General features: G+C 30.0%; 2 protein-coding genes across 2 annotated transcripts; both read right to left on the reverse strand.

The window, feature by feature from the left end:
• Positions 1 to 1,487: 1,487 nt before the first annotated feature.
• Positions 1,488 to 7,008, reverse strand: LOC129962046 (uncharacterized). Its single transcript, XM_056075738.1, has 2 exons — positions 6,914 to 7,008; positions 1,488 to 2,470 (listed from the first exon to the last, which is right to left on the reverse strand). Exons 1-2 carry the CDS (start codon positions 7,005 to 7,007, stop codon positions 2,058 to 2,060), a joined length of 507 nt encoding a protein of 168 aa, XP_055931713.1. The 5' UTR covers position 7,008; the 3' UTR covers positions 1,488 to 2,057.
• Positions 7,009 to 9,883: 2,875 nt separating this feature from the next.
• On the reverse strand, positions 9,884 to 16,120 carry LOC129961957 (uncharacterized). Its single transcript, XM_056075607.1, has 2 exons — positions 15,958 to 16,120; positions 9,884 to 10,584 (listed from the first exon to the last, which is right to left on the reverse strand). Exons 1-2 carry the CDS (start codon positions 16,049 to 16,051, stop codon positions 10,088 to 10,090), a joined length of 591 nt encoding a protein of 196 aa, XP_055931582.1. The 5' UTR covers positions 16,052 to 16,120; the 3' UTR covers positions 9,884 to 10,087.
• Between the last annotated feature and the right edge of the window lie 1,418 nt (positions 16,121 to 17,538).

Raw genomic sequence — 17,538 nt, forward strand, 5'->3', positions numbered from 1 at the left:
GTACATGAACATCAGGTTGGAAATATAAATAGAAATATTTTTCAAAACAGCTCAGAATTCAAACAATGGATTCTCTTTCTATATTCTGGAGGTAATGTTTCATTGTCTTTCTTGGTAACTGCAAAAGTGGACTCAGTTGTATTGCAAACCTTGCAAAGATTCGTACACGAACATCAGGTTGGAAATATAAATAGAAATATTTTTCAAAACAACTCAGCATTTAAACAATGGATTCTCTATCTATATTCTGGAGGTAATGTTTCATTGTCTTTCTTGGTAACTGCAAAAGTGGACTCAGTTGCATTGCAAACCTTGCAAAGATTCGTACATGAACATCAGGTTGGAAATATAAATAGAAATATTTTTCAAAACAGCTCAGAATTCAAACAATGGATTCTCTTTCTATATTCTGGAGGTAATGTTTCATTGTCTTTCTTGGTAACTGCAAAAGTGGACTCAGTTGCATTGCAAACCTTGCAAAGATTCGTACATAAACATCAGGTTGGAAATATAAATATAAATATTTTTCAAAACAGCTCAGAATTCAAACAATGGATTCTCTTTCTATATTCTGGAGGTAATGTTTCATTGTCTTTCTTGGTAACTGCAAAAGTGGACTCAGTTGCATTGCAAACCTTGCAAAGATTCGTACATGAACATCAGGTTGGAAATATAAATAGAAATATTTTTCAAAACAGCTCAGAATTCAAACAATGGATTCTCTTTCTATATTCTTGAGGTAATGTTTCATTGTCTTTCTTGGTAACTGCAAAAGTGGACTCAGTTGCATTGCAAACTTTGCAAAGATTCGTACATGAACATCAGGTTGGAAATATAAATAGAAATATTTTTCAAAACAGCTCAGAATTCAAACAATGGATTCTCTTTCTATATTCTGGAGGTAATGTTTCATTGTCTTTCTTGGTAACTGCAAAAGTGGACTCAGTTGCATTGCAAACCTTGCAAAGATTCGTACATGAACATCAGGTTGGAAATATAAATAGAAATATTTTTCAAAACAGCTCAGAATTCAAACAATGGATTCTCTTTCTATATTCTGGAGGTAATGTTTCATTGTCTTTCTTGGTAACTGCAAAAGTGGACTCAGTTGCATTGCAAACCTTGCAAAGATTCATACATGAACATCAGGTTGGAAATATAAATAGAAATATTTTTCAAAACAGCTCAGAATTCAAACAATGGATTCTCTTTCTATATTCTGGAGGTAATGTTTCATTGTCTTTCTTGGTAACTGCAAAAGTGGACTCAGTTGCATTGCAAACCTTGCAAAGATTCGTACATGAACATCAGGTTGGAAATATAAATAGAAATATTTTTCAAAACAGCTCAGAATTCAAACAATGGATTCTCTTTCTATATTCTGGAGGTAATGTTTCATTGTCTTTCTTGGTAACTGCAAAAGTGGACTCAGTTGCATTGCAAACCTTGCAAAGATTCGTACATGAACATCAGGTTGGAAATATAAATAGAAATATTTTTCAAAACAGCTCAGAATTTAAACAATGGATTCTCTTTCTATATTCTGGAGGTAATGTTTCATTGTCTTTCTTGATAACTGCAAAAGTGGACTTAGTTGCATTGCAAACCTTGCAAAGATTCGTACAAGAAACATCAGGTTGAAAATAGAAATAGAAATATTTTTCAAAACAGCTCAGCATTTAAACAATGGATTCTCTTTCTTTATTCTGGAGGTGGTGTTTCATTGCCTTTCTTGGTAACTGCAAAAGTCAGTTGCATTAAGATAGTTCAGTGTTAAGGTGGAATAATCTGGTAGTTCCTGTGGTAGCACATTGTCAGACTCTCTTCTACTCTGGAAAGGACTTGAATGGATAGAGCTGAGGAAAGAGATGTTATCTATAATGGATAGAGCTGAGGAAAGAGATGTTATCTATACAGTGCTTTCATACATGAAGATTAAGATGAAAATATAATACAAATCCAAAATATTTTTAAGGCATTCATTTAAGCAATGGATTTTATTTGCCATATTCAGCAGGTGGTGGTTCATTGTCTTTCTGGATAACTGGAAATATTGTTTATGTTGGATTTTTCAAATTATTGTGTCTGATTGTGAAATAATCAGGTGGTTTATCTGTTACTACATTTTCAAGATTTCCACTACTTGCTTGGGTAGAGAGACGTGGGATGGTTACTTCATCTGATCCACGATTGCTGTCTATTTCATTGACCACATGGATTCTTGCTGGTTCACCAGATAGTTCTCGTCTCGAATCAAGGGAATGATATCTTCTGGCCGGTGGCCTATGTATTTCTATTATTCCAGACTTCCTAGATTCTTCTACTGATGTTGATGATCGTAAATTAAGTTTACCACAAACACATATGCAAAAGAACAAAATTAAAATAAAAGCTAACAGTGTTCCAAAAATTATTATAAGTTCTGAACTGTTATCATAGTCTCCAAAGCTATCAGCTTCCAGTTTCTGGGCTAAAAAAGGAAGAGAGAATTTCTGTAAATTTCAATTCAAAAATCATGCGCAAAGTAAAAACTATTTATGAAAGAAATTATTATGTGGGAGTCATTTCCCTGAAATATTCTGGCATAAGATATATAAAAGAATGTCGAATGTGCCCTTAGGACGTCTTTTTTTTTTTCTTTTTTTTTGACCGATTGAAACTAAAATTAAACACAAAGCTATGACTTTAGTAACAAGATCACACGCCAAATTTTATCTAGCTTCAAACATTTACTTTCTACATGCATGCGGACATATAGAGCAAAGGGATGGAGAACTCCTTGATGGATTAGTCTCAAATGTGACACGAATTTATTCTTTAGATTATGAAATCGCGAATCAAAATATATCAATCAAAGTCTCAACTTTTTGTAATTATCGTGTTGACTTGTACTCCGCCCGACAACTAACCAGACTACAGATGATTGAGTTTCGTCCAAATTTCTTAGAAATATACAAATTTGGATTTAAAATTACATACCAAATTAACTCTGTCTAGCTCAATGAGTTTTGATTTACCATGATCACATCCTATCAAAAATGAGTTGTCGATTACGGGGAGATATAAAAGGTGAAGATTCATTAAATTCTCGAGATCAGGACTTCTCACAATTACGACGCTCTCTTCATTTATTAAGAGAGGATTTATAGAGACGTCGCTGCACTGTAACCAATAAATGATATCATCTTATCATATTGGATATAACACAATTAATCTGCCTTTGAAAATGGCAAATTAAAAAATAATTGATTCAATAGCAAGATTTTACATTTTACAGCAAATTTAAGGGAAATTTGAATCTTTAATTTGACACATCACAGTATAGTATGGTTTTAGGCAAGACTCTTACGTCCTTATATTAATTTTAAAAATTAACTCTTATTAGTCCATTTTCTATTGTATCCTGTGTTTTTCGCAGTTTAGTGTGTTTATTTTTATGATTACAGATTTTTATTATATACTAACAATAACATGTACCATCAGTTCACTAATATATATATATATATATATATATATCAGTTCACTTTGTTCGAAAAATATTTGTATTTATTTGCAAATATCGGGTCTAAATAGCGATTTTTAAAAATTACGTACTCAGAGAGTTAATTTTAGCAATGATAATGCGTGTGAAAAATGTACTTAATATCGCCATAAGACGTGCGCTTATAAATATGGAAATGTGATGCCCACACATTGATGATGGATGATAAAATGATGGAAAATATTGTTAAGAAATGTATGAAAATTTATTAAAATAGGTTTTTTTATGTATAATTGAAAATATAATAATTAGAAAAATATATTCATAGAAAACCCACCCGGTGAGCCAGTAATAGATAACGGCTGTATATCGCACAAAATGCATAAAACACAGACAAAAAGCATACAAAACAACTCTTCCTGGAAACAGTAAACGCACGCAAGTGATTGGTAATAAACAATTGTAATGGCACAAAGCACCTACAGAGAACTCGTAAGAGATTGATATTCCAAAGACAAAATCAATTCGAACACTCATTCCTTCGTGTGTGGACCTCTGCTTTTATAATTAATGTGATAGGATATCGAAAGCTCAAGAATAAACACTAAGTTGAAATCCTAATAGAGCTGTCGCCAAAATTCTATAACATTACTGGTCATTCATTTTTTTTCTTGAGCTTTCGAAAAAATGAATATAGAATATAGAAAAAATAAATATGAGTATAGTCCTAATAGAGATATCGTTAAAATTGGCGACCATTTGGAACCAAATGATCGCCAATTTTGGCGACAAAAACAGAGGGTTATTGGTTCGCCATCCATTAGATTTATCTGCAAAATTCGCTTCCTTACCAGGAAACCAACTGCTCAAAGAAGTAAGTAACATTATAAATTCGTAACAATATTTATCTATAGTAATCTAAATATATTCATATAATATGCTCTGAACTTACCAGAGGAAATCCTAAATAATTTTGATTAAAAATTAAATGAAAATTTTGAAAAATCTTCACCAACCAAGAAGCAGCACAAGCAACCAAGACCCAAGAAGCAACTACGTCTCAAATAGGGTAGCTCCAGATTTAATGTATTGCTACCATGTTTAATTGATTTTTTTATCATGCGGGTCGTATATACAGAATACATTGTGTTAATTATATAAATTTAAGAAATTATTTTTCTAATAAAAAGTTTAGTATTATTATAAAACGAAAATTTCTATATTTAATCTATATGAGTTGAAAGAAGAAAATTTTAACTTTTCTTAAAGATACAGGAACGTATGAGGATAATTGCTTTTTTTTTAAGTTATTTATTTACGCCTACCCGCCTTTGGGGATGAATTGGATTGCCAGGTGTACGAGCTGTGTTTTCTTTTATTTTTATCTTTTATGTATAGCTTAGTATTTATAATTCAATCAAGGAAAAAAAATTAACATTAAGCAAACATTATTAAAGCAATATTTTAAAAATAATTTGGCTGCTTATGTGTTTTACTCATATGTGGATGATACTAACGGAACCACGGAATCTAACTTTCGGGATTCTATAAATTCATTTTTTATTTTTTATTTTTCATATAAACAAATAGATATTAAGCATAATTATTTTGCCTTAGCCTTCAACAGAGAAAGAAAATCATGCGAATGAATATTTGAAGAAAAAATAAAAACAATTCAACAATAAAAAAATCTATTGCTAAAATTTAAGCTAAAATTATTTAAAAAGTTACCAGAATTATGGAAAACTTTGCACAATAATTAAATTGTCATCATTGAAAGGAAAAGTTTTTAAATATTAAAAGCCATTTTTGTGCAATAATATTTTTAGAAGGTATGATGAATAATTACTAATATTCCGCTTAATTTTTTAAATCTTATTCTTAATAAGAACAAAAGCATCCGTTGAAAGAATTTGAAAGAACAAAGAAATGAACTTAAATCTGATGAATATCTGTTAATCTGTTATTCTAACTCGAATAATAATAAAAACTTTGTAACAGATTTCGTATCAAATTAAATTTATATATGTATTAAAATCAGAGAAAAGAAAGCACAGAAATGAAATTGTTATCATTTAAAAGGTGATTATTTTAGTTTTATGATAATGTAAAAATCATTTTTATGAGGTAAAAATTAAGAATAATAATAAAAAAAATGAAATCTACTGTTTCAAATTTCAGAGAACATTATTATTTTTTAAGTTATTATTTGACATAATTACTTTAAGTCAAAACAAAACTTCTTTATCGGTCTCTACCCTCCTCCCCATCTCTCTCTCTCTATATATATATATAATGATAATTTTTTTAAACTTTCATTTTAAATTTTTCTTGCTGACAAACAAAGTTTTGGAGCTCGGCAGATTTTAAGATGAAAAAAACCCATCATTTGTTTAAATATCGACGCATATGTAATATGATAGTCTCATGATTGTTTCAAACCGGTTTAAACTAGTTAATGGCTTAAATTAATTAAGACAATTCGTAAGAATTCAGAGAATGTATAATTTGGAAATTAAGTTGTAACTTTAGTTGGCGATAAGTAGCCAAATATGACAACCCTCTGCATTATTTTCTAATAACCTTATTTTAATTATTTAGAAATTATTAAATTATCCCTGAACCAACAATCTTTATCGACTAAACAAACAATATTTTAACTTGTTTGGTTTAATTTTGGAAAACGTTGCAGACGATAGATATTTCAAACAACAGTAGACGATATTACAACAGCAGACGACAAATATTTCAAAGGCTATACAGTGAAAGCCGACTACAAAATAAAACTATATTAGCAGTCGATAGATAATGGAAAAACTATACGGTGAAAGCCGACTCCAATATAAAACTACATTAGCAGACGATAGATATTTCATAAGCTATACTGTGAAAAAAAAGGAAAAGAAAAAAACGGGATAAATCGCCAATTTGTTGCCTACGCATTTTGAGGTTTCAGCAATTTGTTGCCTTTAAATCGCTTCAAAAACCTCAAACCAAAACAATATCATTTTTTCACATGATAAAAAACAATATCATGTTCTCACATGATAAAATCATAAATGAAAAACAAATTTTTGGTTAACATTTATTTAACTGATATTTAATATAGCATTCAGAAATTAAAAGTGATCTTCATTTTGCATTGAAAAGTAACTATTCTAAATATGATCAACAGTAAATAATTACAATCATGATAATCTAAAATAAGAATACTTATTATAAAATCACATGAAAAAGTGTTTAGCCATATAATAATTTTGCTGCTTAAAAGCTTTCAGGTTGGAAAACTTAATAAATAAATATTTAAAAATTTTAATAAAATATTTCTAATATATTTGGAAATAAATATTTATAATATATTTATTTCCAAATTACAAAATAGAATAATTTAATATATAAAACAGTATAAAAAATTCTATCATTTTAACTTACCTGTTGCACTTTCTATTAAAAACGTGGGATCAAACCATAGAAAGCATGCGAGGACGTACTTCGTAATTCTCTGAGAACCTTCAGCAGAAGTCATTTTTTTTTTCTATCTTGAAAATAAAAACCACACAGAAGCAATTGTTTAAATATTTTTTCCTTCTTATCGACCTCATTGACAGAGATATTAAGGAAAAAATATTATCACTACGCCTCTTCTTCGCCCCTCCTCCTCCTTTTTATCTAAACTCATTATGTAAACCGAATGTGTTCTTGCTATTCGTAGGTTAATATTCTTACTTCACAATAATTTCAACCAATAATGTTTCTAAATTGATAATTTTTCTGTAATTTTATCTAATTTCTATTGCCACAAGATTATGCAAACTTCTATTTTTGAAAAATTTTGCCATTTATAGCGATAATTTCGAATGTAAGGTTTCCCGTGTTTGGTAAACATTGCCGCTTAATGAGGCCATTTTAAATGGTATCTACATATTATAATACCGATACGGATTATGAATCCGTGCGTGTATTTGACGCTTTAAGGGATGGGCTGTTTCACTTAGAGCAACTAAATTTAGAGTAGATATACTTTAGAAAGAGCAAATGCATACCCTGATGAAATTTTCTGATATTTTAATTAATTAAGAATGACAAATTTTTACATTTTCAGCGATAATTTCCCTAAATTCTAAGGCACAAAAGATGTTTTTACATTATTTCAAAATTAGAACATTGTCTTTTTAAAGATACTAATTTAGATATTGTGCTATTTTTTTTTCTGAATTTTCATAATTTTCGAAAAATTTGCATGATTTTCAATAGTATTCCAGGTGAATTAGCTGGCCACTAAAGACGGTTTATAATAAATAATAGTTTTTAAAAGTATCTTCTTAATAGCATTATCAAAAGTTCATTTTTTTTCTGTCTGGAATATGATGGCCAAAACCAAATTGTAAATACATGATAGAAATATTCTAACTAATTTTTAATTTGTAACGTCTCATTAGGTGTTTTCTTTCTAGTGGGCTAATTTCCTTATTATACTGTTTTCAAATCCCTCCTCTTGCCCCACTAAACACATATTTCAAGGGTTTTGTTTTGACACCGCAGTTCTCATAAAATGTTATTATATACTTTTGAGTCAACTAATAAAAGCGCATTCGTAAAAACATTTTATTTTTATTTTCCCCTCTTAGCTCTGTAATATATTTCAATATTATAAATATTACTGAGTTTCCAATTATTTTTTTTCTCAAATTCTCTACCAAATGATGCCACTAACATGGAATCAAAATTTACATTATTTTATTTCTAGAAAATTAAGCTCTGAAAATATTAAGTATGTATTACAAAGACGTTTAAAATAATTACTTCACAATTCTTACGCAAAATCTAAAGTATTGTTTTTTTTAAAAATCTTTTTGGATCTGAAGGGCAATTATTAAGCCAATGTAATCAAATATGATATCTGGACTTTAAATGTGAATCAAATAAGAAATACGAATGTAATATGTGAATCAAAAGTAATAGAGAAGTTGTAAAATAAATATTATGAAATTTCCCATCCTCCTCCATCTTAAGTTCCCTAAAAGATAGCTCCACTGATATCGAATCAAAGGTTAATTATCATTTATCGACAAACCGAAAATCCTTTCAAAAATATTAAATATGTATTAGCAAGAAACATAAACGTATTCAACCTCGAGTACAGAACTAAAATAATGTGTAAATAAATTTTTTTTAAATGATTCTGAAGATCTGCCATTAATTATAAATAAATATTATGAATTAAATATAAAGTCAGAAATTAATTCGTAATTAATCTGGAATTTCGAATTATTTTTCTAAAATTCCTTACTAGATGGCGCCACTTATATGGAACCAAAATTTAATTATCATTAAAATTAAGATCTGAAATTATATTTTTTTTATTAGAAAGAAGCCTAAAATAAGCGTGTTCATACTTCGTGAGTAAAATTAAAATTCTATGCAAAATAATAATAATAATAATTACCTTGGAGCTTAGTCATTAAGTCAATGGGAACTAGATCTGATAACAAGACATGAAATGTAAATCAAATATGAAATCAGAACTTGAAACATGTATCAAGAAGAAAGTCAAGACTTGAAATGTGACTCGAATATGAAGTCTGAATTGGAAATGTGAATTAAAGGGAAATTCAGGACTTGAAATATGAGTCGAATATGAAGTCTGAATTGGAAATGTGAATTAAAGGGAAATTCAGGACTTGAAATATGAGTCGAATATGAAATCAGAACTTCAAATGAGAATCGAACATGTAGTCAGAGCTTGAAACGTGAAATAAAAAATGTAAATCAAATATGAAATTAGAACTTAAAAGAGTGAATCAATTATGAAGAAAGAATTTGAAATGTGTATATGAACGAATAGTTGAATGAATTTCATTTTGAAAGCGACAATAGTTTGCCCATCGAAAATAAATAGTTACTGCAGCCATTTATTAGCGTTAGTGTTAATACTTTCACCTTCTTCTTATACTGACACCTGGTTATGTGTATTTTTTAATTTTTATTTCATTATTAACAGAGAATTTTTATTTCATTATTATTTATTCATTAAACCTTTCATTCTTATTTTTAGAAAGACTTAAAAGATTTCGAAAACAAAAACAAAAAATCAAATTTATAATTCAAGTCTACATACGTGCACTTTACTTGAAAAAACTCAAAGATACAATTCAAGTCAATGCTGTACACATTCACTTTTCTTGAAAAAAAACGTCATTCAAGTCAATGCTGCACACATGCATTTCATTTGAAAAATCGTCATTCAAGTCAATGCTGCACACATGCACTTCATTTGAAAAAACATCATTCAAGTCAATGCTACACTAGTGCACGCATTCACTTTTCTTGAACGTCATTCAAGTCAATGCTGCACACAAGCACTTCATTTGAAAAAAAAACATTATTCAAGTCAATGCTGCACACAAGCACTTCATTTGAAAAAAAAAACATTATTCAAGTCAATGCTGCACACAAGCACTTCATTTGAAAAAAACATTATTCAAGTCAATGCTGCACTAGTGCGCTTTAATTGAAAACATTTCAAAGATACAATTCAAGTCAATGCTGCACACATGCACTTTACTTGAAAAAAAGTAATTCAAGTCAATGCTGCACTCATTCGCCTTACTTGAAAGTCAAATGACTTTCATCATACTGCGGAGGTGGAGATTCGAGAGTTTTCCTTGCTACAGAAGGAAAAGCCGAGTTCTGATTTGTAAGAATGCTCAACGCAACAACGTCATAATCAGGCGGATTCTCGGTGGCCGAACTATCCTGTTCTGCCTGTCTGTTTTGGAGGGCACCTTCGTACCCATCATTAACAAAAACAGCTAGCGGTTCTGTACTACCAGATGGTACACCGCTTCCGCTTTGCAGATTGCTGTTCAGACCTCTGAGATCGAGCCTGAGCGATGTCCTTGCCGAAGAAAATGATATCACATCTGGAAATGCGTCTAAAGTCAGTTTGCAGATGCAGAATAGCAGACACAGGAATATAAATGAGAGGATGGGGACGATGATGTACCAGATATTTCTCATGAAGGTGCCCTCGGTATTGTCTGTGGTAGGATCCCTAGTAGTAGAGTGGAAGAAGTCATCGTCATCGACTCTCCGTTGTTGAACTGAAATGAAATGAAAGAGAAATAGAGTCAAACCTCACTTAACGATCTCTTCACAAATTAAATGTTAAAATAAATAATTGTTCGCATAACATTTTGGACAGATACCGTTGTCGAACGCGACTCTCAGAGGTTTGCAAATACCTGCGGGTTTTAATCAATGAAAGTTTGCCTCTGGATGAGATTTCGCGGCTAGAAATGATTAGCAATGACATCGATGAGCTAGTGGATTCACTAGAAGAAGATCTGGTCAAGAGAAAAAGAGATAACAATATCATTAGAGTAAAAACCTTCCAGTAAAATAAGAAGGCTGCTGAAAACACGGGAAATTATTGCATCTTATGTTGAGAAGTATCGCCCTGATTAAGCTGTAGCTATGCGCTATTCAAATTCATTTAAAGATAATGCTGAGTCACATTTTCGCCAAATTTTGAAGTGTAGCCAAGTACAGATGTCTTTAAACAAGTTTTTTGAAAACTAGCCGGAGTGGTCCCCCCAAATTTTCATACATATTTTCTATTAAGGGCATCATACCAAAGAATATCCTGTATATAAAAGTCATGAAATATTAATCTTAGGCGGGAATTTAACATTTTTACTGAAACTATAGTAAGACCATTGGCGAGTTTTTTGGCTATTAATCCCTGGCATGCTATTAAAAGTATGAGGAAATCAAATATGATTTTTAGACACGTTTTTTCCAGCCGATTTTAATAAAATTGGAAGCAAAACTTCACTTGCAGTCATAAACTCTCATACCAAATTGAGTATATTTAAGTAGTGTTTTTCGAGTTATCGCGTTTACATGTTTCTAATAGTACTGACAGACAGGCGGCCAACCTCTTGTTGGATTTGGCTGGTAGCTGTGTACACTATAGATGTTAAATCCGTGTACCAAATCTTATTCATCTGATTCTTTTTTTTTTTGTATATATCATGATAACTTATATTCGAACAGCAGAACAAACTGACTCCCTTTAAATCGGATTTTGCTCAAAATTTGATACATTTGATGTCAAAACTGTATGCAAAATTTCATTAATCTATCTAAAAGCGTTTTTATCTCTGTCAAGACGGACAGACATTTTTCAAAACAAAAATTTTTTGAATTCTAGGTGGTATGAAAAGTAGAAATTCTTCAAACTCCCGAGTTCGAATCGAGTTGATAATTACAATACTTTCTCTAGACTTTTTTTATGAGTAAGTAAAATAGCAAGCATTATAAATGATATATTATTTTAAATTTGTTCGAGTGCTTCACACTACGAATAAGAGCCTAGAAAGAATTATGCTCGCTAAGTGAGGTTCCATTGTACTTTATTTTTAGCTTGAAGTTAGGCTTATATATGGATCACCAGAATAAACATTTTAAGAAATCGGATGAATATTTTTTTCCCTTGGTTATCTAATATATTAACAAATTATAGAATATTTTGGCGCACGTCTTTTTACTTGCTCGCATGTAAAATATACCGAGGCAAAATATTGTAATTGTAAAAAAAATAAATAAAAATGAATTCGAAATTTTGACAAATTTCCACTTTTTTACATCTTTTTAAGCTAGAAAAATACATTTTTGATGTCTCCAAAAATGTGACAATTCAAAATAGGATAGTTTAAAAATACTTTCAACTAGACGGAAAAAATTAGGGTTGTGATCTTTATAAAATTAAATTAACTACTCTGATCCATCAGAAGGCACACGGAAAAACTTGATTGACCGGACCGTCCCAACAGCAACACTGATGGAGCTGCAGTTGAGTCCTAAAGACCATTACCGGCCACGGTGGAATCTTTCCCTTGAGAAGTAAGTCCCGTCATAGATAGGAGGAACCAGACATTCTCCTTCCCCCTTTTCTGTACCCGCCAGGATGGCGAGAACCAACCACCATTGTAGTCTTTATAATAAATCTAAGACGTCTATCAAATTCTGAAGGAAATCCTTCCACAAAAAGTTTGTTTGGATTACTGAGAACACAAACGAATAATACATACGAACGAATACGAATACATACGAACGAATAATACATAAACGAACGAATACATCAGATCAAAACAGCTACAAAAAAAAAATGGATAAATAGAATTTAGTGATAATTTTTTTGATTTTTTTGGTGCTTTTTTGATTTGGTATGTTAAATTTAGAACTAAATTTATTCTTCAATTGACTCTTTGCTAGTCCATATATTTATATGCATGCACACGCGATAAATTCAGGAAATCAATCAATCAAAACAATTAAATTTGATCTGTGATCTTGTTCCCTGTCATATTTTGTTTTTAATTGATAAAAGAAGCATTCAAAACGCATGATTGAATTTATTTACTTTGATACAAAGTAAACAAAATTGGATTATTTTCAATTTTGAAATTTCTAAATTTGGTTTATTTCCAATTTTGGAAAATCTGAGTATAAGTGACGTTCGTGTCCTCATCTAAGATTCGAGTGTTTAGACGGTAGGTAGAGCGAATAGCAATTTTTTCGAATAACAAGAATGCAAAATAATTTTGGATTGACCAATAAAAACAATCAATAGTCAATAGGACTTTGAACTAGAGAAATATACTATAAAACGTTTATAATCGCTAATAATCCTGATAAATTAAAAATCGAACAAGCGAAAGCAGAAAAACAAAAGATGAAATATTGGTGAAAAAAGAGGTGAAATATTAGTTTGTAAAAAAGGACAAAAATGAAGACTACTTTATTTGGTAACATACGTGAGGAAGCAAAGTAAGAAGAAAAAATTAAATTCATAAGACGACACTCTTAGGTTTAAACGTTGTGTGCTGTTGCGACTTTGAAAGCCCAAAAATAATTTTACTTCATTGAACTTAAAACGGCTAGCGATCCAATTTTGAAAACGAGGTTTTCTAGTTGGAATTTTGGATTAATGACATAAATTTACTATTCCTTTTATTTCTGCTGTTTTATCCCTTTTTCCTTTAACGAAGATTACTTCTTTATCACTTTACATTAAAAATGTTTATGTAGATTATATTCAATGAATGCGATCGAAAGAGTTTGAAACAACAGCGATATTTAACAAAAACCATATAATAGAATTATGATTCTGGGATTAAGGAAGATGATAGACTTTCAAGAGCTGTTAAGACTGAATCATATTTATTAAGATTTCTCATATTGAAATAAAATTAAAAGAATTTCGTTTTGAAATAGATCACCAATTTTATGAAATGGTTTCTTTTTGTTGTTGAACTTCTTAGCGAGATGTATTCTACAAAATTTAAAATTGAACAAGAAAACGCTTATTTTATTTTATAGAGAAGAAAAGTTTTTCCTATTCCACGTAAGTTAGGGCTTTAAATTTCAAAGTCAACCAAAGTACCAGCTCGACGTTCAGTTAATTGTAATGCTATGTTGCGGTACAATTTCAGTACTTTACAAGTCAACTATAAGTTATCCCGTGGTTAGTAGATTTGTACAGACACAAACAACGAGTTATTTCGTTGAAGAGTATCTTTATTATTATTTCGTATCATTGAATGAAATTTATTGGTGGGACCAGTAATCTGAAATTCCCTTTTGTAATCATCTTGCTAACACGAATTTTTGAAGACATCTGGATTTTAACCAGAAAATAATTGGTATCGCTATTATAAATCATTGCGAAATAATTTTGATTTAGTCGCTAATTGAGAAATAACGCCTATAAGTTATAACTTCTACTTTTTAGCTCAATAGAATGAAATTAACATATTACAAAAAATCAATTTCCTAAATAGGAAATAATTTTAAAAACCAAGGTTTTATTAGTAAATAATTAAAAATATGAAAGTTCAAATGCAATCGAAAAAGTATGAGGCACTCGTATCACTATTCTGAAAGTGAAGCTTTATAACATTTATAGAAAAAAATATAATATATATTAGTATCATATATATTTTCAGTTTTGAGAAATGTTTATGAATTAACAATATTCATTGAAGTTTAATTTCTGAATATCATTTAAATGAGATATTAAAATTGCGTTTTTTAGAAAATTGGAGAGTTTTTTTTTAATCCATATTATTTTCTATGTTTTATTTCTTAATATATTTTATAACTCATTATGATGAAAAGTAGGGAATTTTAAAATCAAATTTCCTTACTTCGTTACCAGATGGAGCAATTCATAAATAATTCGCTGATAATTAAGTTTGAAATTATTAAAAATAAATTGAATTTTAATCAGAAATATATAACTTTACAACATTTCATAGCTCTAGAGCCTCAGGAAGAGAGATAAAAAAATATATATGAAATTCCATTTTCACAAACATGAAACACATCAAATAAGAATGTGCACAGTGACATCATCATGGTAACGTTTATTATAAGCTTATAATCTATAAATTAAGTGATGGGTCAAGATTCATCTGATAATTGCCGAAACCACTCTATAAAGCATACGCCGTTATATATATTGTTATCACATATTATTCCTTGAAGAAACGTGATGATGCTGTCATTCTTTCAAAGCAAGTTTTCAAATATTTTAATTACATTTTTTAGTTAAAAATTCATCTAAATGTTAAAACCCTTTCTTAACAACTGAGGAACATATTATTGCGCATAATTTTTTTTAAATATATTTAATTTATAATTTTAATATATTTAGTAATAGAATAAAAAAAATTTAAAAAAATTACCTTTATAATGATACCAATTTTATTTTTATATAATCATTTTTCTTATTTCAATAAAAAAAATTTAAATTTTGCCTTTTTTTAGCATAATAATATTTATAAGTTGGCACAGTGTCTGTGGATGTGCTTCATATGACATGGCAGATTAAAAAAAATTGACTCTTGGTTACTTCTTAAGTAATTCACAAAGTCTTCAAAGTTATTCACAAAGAAAGAACTTTTACAGGGGATAAGTAAAGGCTTTTTTATTACAATACTTTTTTTTAAATGAGTAGAAATTTTTATGTTTTCCTCAAGAATTTCAGAGTGTATTATCATAATCAAATCATTTTGATAACATTATGATATTCAAAAAAAAAAGTTCGCAGTGATACCATTTTTGCTCCCATTCAATTTTTTTCTCTACTTTTATCAAATTTTTAAATTTATTTTAAGCAAATAGTACTTTTTATGGTTTTTAATACTGGATATAAACTCATGCTCGTCGAGTTTATATTTAATACTTTTTTTTTTGCGTGCACGTTCTGATTACAAAATAGTTAAAAGTACATATTTTTAAAAACAATGCAGAAACCGAAGAAGCTACAATATTTCGCATTATATTTCGAATATCCGTTATTTTCATAGTGATAAATACTGAAAATCTTTTAAGATATATAAATTATTTGCTTCTTTTGGGGCATTTAAAAGCTTGCGAAAATAAAATCTATACAAAGGGCATTTTACCTGTTTGCGCAACCGTGAAACTGTGACTTGATCTAAGCAATATTTCGAAGGATGTATACTTTACAATCCAACGAATATTTTTAACAGGACTCATTTTCCATTCGTCAAATTCATTAAGATTCACTTATTCCTAACTGACAACAGCAAGAAATGCGAGAGTGTCTCTTTATCTTTTCCCTCTTTTCTCACCACTGATAACACAATCAAGTTATCACCTTTTTTTCTGATTAACATTTCCTCTTTCTTGACGATTTGTTTGAACTGAGTGGGTTAATATTGCACTCAGGTATGAAAATCTTCCGCAAGATTCTAACGCTTTAAATCGATATTATTGCAAGCAAAGTGATTTGGTTTTGAAATTTTACCTGAAGTAACTTCTTATTTTTATTAGACATCTTTTTACTTTGATTTACACTTTACATATGCAATAAAATGGCTTCTTTAAATGATTGGTTATTTGAATAGCATAAAGATATGACATTTCATAAAAATAGCTGCAGCAATAAAAGCAATCAGCTGTAGACCAAAACATACTCGCATACCCTTTAATTAAGGTACTATCTACTCCCTATATATATATATATATATATATATATATATATATATATATATATATACAGAGAGAGAGAATGCCACAAGAATGTCACATTTTTTGTTAATTGGTCTGCAAAAAGGCTTCCAAAAACACGTAGATAAAATAAAAATGGTAGATAATAGTAGATTCATGCTAAAGATCTGTTTACAACTGTTTATAGATTTATAACTGTCACCAGATATGTAATTTGTAACTACTTTTTATTGCACTAATAAACTCAGTTCAAGGTATTCGCGGTCTTATGGAAGGTCCAGAGTTTTATGCGGGGAGAGGGGAACAAATTAATTGGAAGTTATGCGAGAATGTTACGGGAAGACTACGACTACTCCCGTTGGTTTTTTCATCAAGAGTGAAAGGAATTTAAAAAGAGTAATTTAAATGAGAAGGAATCTATCTTTGCTTTCCAGCTTTCCAAGAGAAACGTTTATTATTTTCAAAGGTACTTTTTGGTTAACAGGCCGTAAGCGAAAAGTACTCCAAATAATTTAGACTTGCTCCCCCCCCCCCCGAATAAAACGTCACCAAAAAAGTTGTAGAGTTGGATTTGTACGCAAGTTGGCGTAGGTATTGGCGACTTTTCGCTTGAGCTCGGATAATCGAAAAGTAAAGAGCGTCCCAAAATTAATACAAGAATTGAATTTGCCACCATTCGGGCAATAAAGTGCTAGTAACCATTTGATACTAGTTGTTTAGGATCAGTAAAAATGGTGCGTTACAGGTTAGAACAACGCGTTTTCATTGTTGAGCAATATTTTGAAAAACAATGAAAGTCTGGCGGCAGCATTTCGAACATTTGAGAATTGGCCCACTAGATCGTGTGATTAATAGACCAATAGACTTCTTTTTATGAAGTTATTTTAAGTCAAAGGCCAATGCCAAAAATTCCAGAAGTACTCGTGCATTGAAGGACGAAACTCAACGCTACATCAACGAAATTTAGCCATATTTATGCAAAATATTCATGGAGCATTTCGACAAAAGAGTGC

Source organism: Argiope bruennichi, chromosome 2 (assembly GCF_947563725.1).
Source record: "Argiope bruennichi chromosome 2, qqArgBrue1.1, whole genome shotgun sequence".
NCBI classification, from domain to species: domain Eukaryota; kingdom Metazoa; phylum Arthropoda; class Arachnida; order Araneae; family Araneidae; genus Argiope; species Argiope bruennichi.

Bases quoted from the DNA above. Each gene is read 5' to 3' on its own strand.
- LOC129961957 (XM_056075607.1), bottom strand. From the start codon at position 16,051: ATGAGTCCTGTTAAAAATATTCGTTGGATTGTAAAGTATACATCCTTC. The intron at 10,585-15,957 runs GTAAAATGCCCT...ATTTCATTTCAG, and splicing joins TTTCACGGTTGCGCAAACAG to TTCAACAACGGAGAGTCGAT.
- LOC129962046 (XM_056075738.1), bottom strand. From the start codon at position 7,007: ATGACTTCTGCTGAAGGTTCTCAGAGAATTACGAAGTACGTCCTCGCA. The intron at 2,471-6,913 runs GTAAGTTAAAAT...TTCCTTTTTTAG, and splicing joins TTTAATAGAAAGTGCAACAG to CCCAGAAACTGGAAGCTGAT.